Here is a 4,606-nt window from a genome sequence, read left to right on the forward strand (position 1 = left end):
CTTGGCATGCTCCAAAATGAAGTGCTAGCCCCTAGCACAAGGGGTGGATGAGAAGGGGAAGGAGTGCTTTGCCTTTGACTTATGTGCATTTGTGTGGATTGTGTTCTTTTGGTTTGCATGTTGCCTGTATGTCTGTGTTTCTCCGAATATTACCAGTTTGCCTTCTGTAAAATTAGTATTTGGTTGTGCTTTGTAAAGGCAAATATGCAATTTAGCATTTGGGGAGATCCATCTGGCTTGCACACAGATTCTTGGTGAAGAGACTTTTCTGCGAGCCTCATCAGTTTGCGTGGTGGGTGCTGGAGCCAAAGACTGGCCTGTTAATAAGAATGCAGGAAGAGCTGTGCTGAATCAGACCAAAGGTTCCCACAGTGGTCCAGATGCCATTGGAAGCCCAGAAGCTGGATGCAAATACAATAGCGCCCTTCTGTTGAACTCAGTGGTGGGAAGCCTCCATGTGGGACATCTACACTGCTCTGAACAGAACAAACTCTTCCAGACACTGAAAGCAATGGGCAAACACTTGCACTTTAAGCTTTGGGATGGAAGCCACACCGTGTCTGAGTTCAGATGACTCACCAACCCATTGTAGGTGAAACAACCTTGAGAATAAGCTATGGGTTGTCATGGTGGTTTGTTACTAGTAAACAAGCCACTTTGTGGTAACTTGTCTGACTTTATACAATAGGAAAATACATTCTGGGTGTCATGTCACGCAAACCAAGTCAACATTTGTCTTTCTTCTGATCTTTAGTTCACAAAATATAAATCAAACCAACAAAGATCCCATATGTCCCCATAACCATACATTTAATACTACACTTATATCTCAGCATTCAGAAGCCAAAATACTCAGTTATTTAGGGAGTTTACTTAGCAAGTCAATAATGGCCTCCTTGCTAAGAAAGAGTATTTCACCAGTGTTTTGATTTTGGACTTCAAACTGATAAGGTTCATCCAAAACTCCCTTTCCACCTATTATAACATAGGGGTATCCAAGTTTCTTAGCATCTTTTAACCTTTTACCAATGGTGAGCTGGGTCCGGTCATCCAGCACCATTTCCTCTTCAACATGTGGGATTGCTTGGACAATAGAATCATATAAATCCTCCAGGAGCACTGCTCCTTTCTCCTCTTTACTGCCTTTCTTTGGGGGAATAAGGCAGATGTGATAAGGTGCAATAAGGTTTGGCCAATGAATGGCATTCTCTGTAGAAAGCACCTCAATGGAGGCTGCAAGAATCCGAGAAACACCGAGTCCATAGCAGCCCATTTCAGCTGGAACAGTCGTATTTTGAGGAGTGTGGACAGAGGCATTGAAAACAGAAGAGTATTTGGTGCCTAAGAAGAAGGTATGACCAACTTCAATTCCTTTGCGCTTAACTAGTTCTCCCTTGCAAGCTGGGCAGTGTGTCTCACCTTGGTGTATTGTTTCCACATTGGCTGAAAAGTCACAATTCACACACATCATTAACTGGTCCTCTCCAATGTCAGAAGGGAGCTGGAATTCATGAGACATTGTCCCCCCAATGCTACCTGTAGCTGCCTGGACTTTCACAATTTGAAGGCCTAATCTATTGAATATCCTGCAGTATGCCTTGCACACAAGAGCATACGTCTGCAGGGCAGCCTCCTTGGAGGCATCAAAGGTGTACATATCCTTCATATAGAACTCACGGCCACGCAGCAACCCAAAACAAGGTTTTGGTTCATCTCGAAATTTTCTGGTTATCTGGTACAGCAAGAGAGGAAGTTGTTTGTAGGCCAAGCTGCCTTGAGAAGCTATTAAGTCTGTAATGGCTTCTTCATGGGTAGGTCCCAGACAGTATTCTTGGCTGTGCCTGTCTGTTAGTTGCAAGAGTTCTTTGCCCATCAGTTTCCACCTTCCACTGGCTTTCCAGAGCTTTGCTGAGCATAGTGCGGGCATGTTGATTTTCTGACCTCCTATGGCGAGCATTTCCTGATCTATGACCTTGATGAGCTTCTCCATTGCTCGGACAGTGTAGGGCATATAATGGTAGCAGCCAGGGCTGCTGGGACAAATCAGTCCTGCTAGTAACATTAGCCTTTGACTTTTACATGTCATTTCTCCAGGTTTGCTCTCCTGTGATGCCAAACTATCCTCCCGCAGATTCACTGACTGAAAATGCTGGGATACCAATTTTTTGGCACGAACATTGCAATAAAACCTGCCGCATTGCCATTGTGTTTTACAACGAGCAACCAAATTCAATGAGTCAGGAAGTAGTCTTCTCCCTGTTCCAAGAAGTCCATCCATTTTGAGGCACAGAAAAGAAGCATCTGTTTCAAATCTGCAGGCAGAAAGAAAAGGGATTTATTTTGCAAAAATAAGTACACAAGTTGTATCCGGGTGAAAGAGCTCCCTACAAGTAAGGAGAATAGAATGCATTGCAATCAGCTTATTTGAATGAATATGAAGCTGAACAGCTCTGGCTGATTTTGTAAATGTGTAAGGCAGTGAGGAATTGCTCCCTAAGCTTGTTTCAAGGAACATTTAAGAGCAGCATTACAGAAACAAAATCACATTAAAAAAAAAACATGAATGGCAACGCAAGAGCCTACTCAAACTGTAACCTTTTAGATTGTCAATGTGTAGGCAGAAACTTTTTCCCCTGAGAAACAGGATAACAATTCTTTCAATAAAATACTTAGTCTACTTCTTGCCTAAATGAAGAAATTTCCTAAACTACAGCTGGTGAAGGAGAGGAAGTCAACAATGAAAATACATTGTTCTCACAACACTCTCCTCATAGTTGTCCAAGCAATTATTTTCCCCGAGATTATAATCCAATTTCTAGTTACTTAAGGGTTCTACCAGGCCCCATCCTGGCCTCCACCTCAAACTACATAAATATTAGAACCACATTTTGCTATCCCAAATACCGATGTTCTAACCTGGGCAAAATATACAATGGAAAAGGAAACACAGAATCATGGCAGACAGAAAATAGTCTGCATTTTAGTTGCAGATGTGAGCAAAACAAAAACATACAAAAAACACAACTGAACCCCCTCTTTTTAAAAAGGAACTATATTTGCACGAAACATCCTGATACATAGTTAAGCACTCAGCCAAATGTACCTGAAAGCTGGTAAAAGCATGCGCTTTCATGTCATAACATTTCAATACAAGAACAATTAGTGGAAAAAGTATAGCAGGAGGGAATGCACCTGCCTTTCTTAATAGTAAAATTAGTTCTTGCTGCAGCATTTGAATGTATTTCTGAGTACAGATGCAGTAATATCAAGTTGCACGTCCTTCGTGGCACGGCTACCTCAACTATGTGCAAGAGACTCTGGTATCATAAAAGAGAGACCAGTGCAGTGCCGGTCACCACTTCCATCCCGGGGATACTTGCAGAATCCTCAACTCTTCCAGATCTCCCTTGGCAAAGTTCAGCAACGATCATTCCCGCCGCCGCCTCCTTCCCACGCCTGTCGCCAGCAGTACGGGAAGTCCGCAAAGGAAAAGCGACAGACACGCATGCGCAAGACTCGTGTTCTCTCCCCCGCCCCCCCCATGCCCGGAACCATAGAGTTAAGGAAAAATGGAGAACGAAGAACTCCCTCGGCTCTTGCCTCATTACCTAGCCGCGAGCTAGACAGTCGGCCAATAAGAGAGAAGATTCCATTCCGGGCAATCTCACGTGACACATAGAAAGCACAGTACCAAACAGTGAGCAACGCGTTGCCATTTAATATGTGAGGGTTTGGGTTAGTTTAAAGACGCGATTTCCAGTTCCCAAGTAGAGTTGGTAGAATCCTCCATGTGCGGGAACGTTTAGAACTAGATCTGAAAGAAAAATAAATATAAGGTTAGAAGTTCCCCTTCTTTAGGGGCGGAAGAAAGAAGTAAGGATATTAAAATAGAAACCAATGAGGATAAAGCGTGTTGCCAGGAGGTGGAAACTGGAAGGGAATGGAGTGCACCGCACTGCAACGTTTTGTTGCAGAGCCTGCTTCTGCTTTTTCTAACATAGGTTTTATTTCATGTGAAAAATGTAATATTTTTGAGAACTAAAATCCTTCTTAGAAGGGCGATGAGGTGTTAGGAGACGAAAACGCTTAATATTACGTCAAGAAATCAGTCCTTGAAATGGACTAAGGAAAGAATCCTATAGTGCAGATATAGTGTCCCAAGAAATGTAGGATCTGATGGAAGCCCCCCATCTTGGTATATCTCAGTGGTCCAATGCCAGTGCAAAGTCAGGCTGAAAGCTCTGTTGCGGGTGTGAGAGGCTTTTGTTGGGGGAAGAACAGGCTCATATCAAATAGTGTGTGCTCTCAGCCCCTTTCCTGGATCTAAGATGTTGACACCCCCCCCCCAAAAAAAAAACAAACACGGAAAGAAAAAGTGATGTGAGTTACATCTCAATGGACAACCTAAGTAAATAAACCTCTGCTTCCCACTTTTCTGTTGGTGAAGGCGAGATACTCCATTCTGATAATTATTACCAGAGTCTGCATTCCCAAACTCTCTTAGGACTTGCTGAACCACAGACTGGCTGTATGGATCAGGACAGGCAGACATGCATCGAGTGTTCCATGGCACCCTCTAAAGAGAGTGATACCATTTTTTAAATTC

General features: G+C 43.2%; 1 protein-coding gene across 4 annotated transcripts; it reads right to left on the minus strand.

Moving 5' to 3' along the window:
• Positions 1 to 731: 731 nt before the first annotated feature.
• On the minus strand, positions 732 to 3,482 carry PARS2 (prolyl-tRNA synthetase 2, mitochondrial). Of its 4 annotated transcripts, none has more exons than XM_044430455.1 (2): positions 3,357 to 3,482; positions 732 to 2,312 (listed from the first exon to the last, which is right to left on the minus strand). In XM_044430455.1, exon 2 carries the CDS (start codon positions 2,276 to 2,278, stop codon positions 857 to 859), a length of 1,422 nt encoding a protein of 473 aa, XP_044286390.1. In that variant the 5' UTR covers positions 2,279 to 2,312; positions 3,357 to 3,482; the 3' UTR covers positions 732 to 856. The 4 variants fall into 4 exon arrangements, with proteins under 4 accessions (XP_044286390.1, XP_044286389.1, XP_044286388.1 ...); XM_044430454.1 differs by having other exon boundaries at positions 3,297 to 3,482; XM_044430453.1 differs by having other exon boundaries at positions 3,197 to 3,482.
• Between the last annotated feature and the right edge of the window lie 1,124 nt (positions 3,483 to 4,606).

The sequence above is a fragment of the Varanus komodoensis genome, unplaced genomic scaffold (genome assembly GCF_004798865.1).
Source record: "Varanus komodoensis strain SLA01 unplaced genomic scaffold, ASM479886v1 scaffold20_1, whole genome shotgun sequence".
Taxonomy (NCBI): Eukaryota; Metazoa; Chordata; class Lepidosauria; order Squamata; family Varanidae; genus Varanus; species Varanus komodoensis.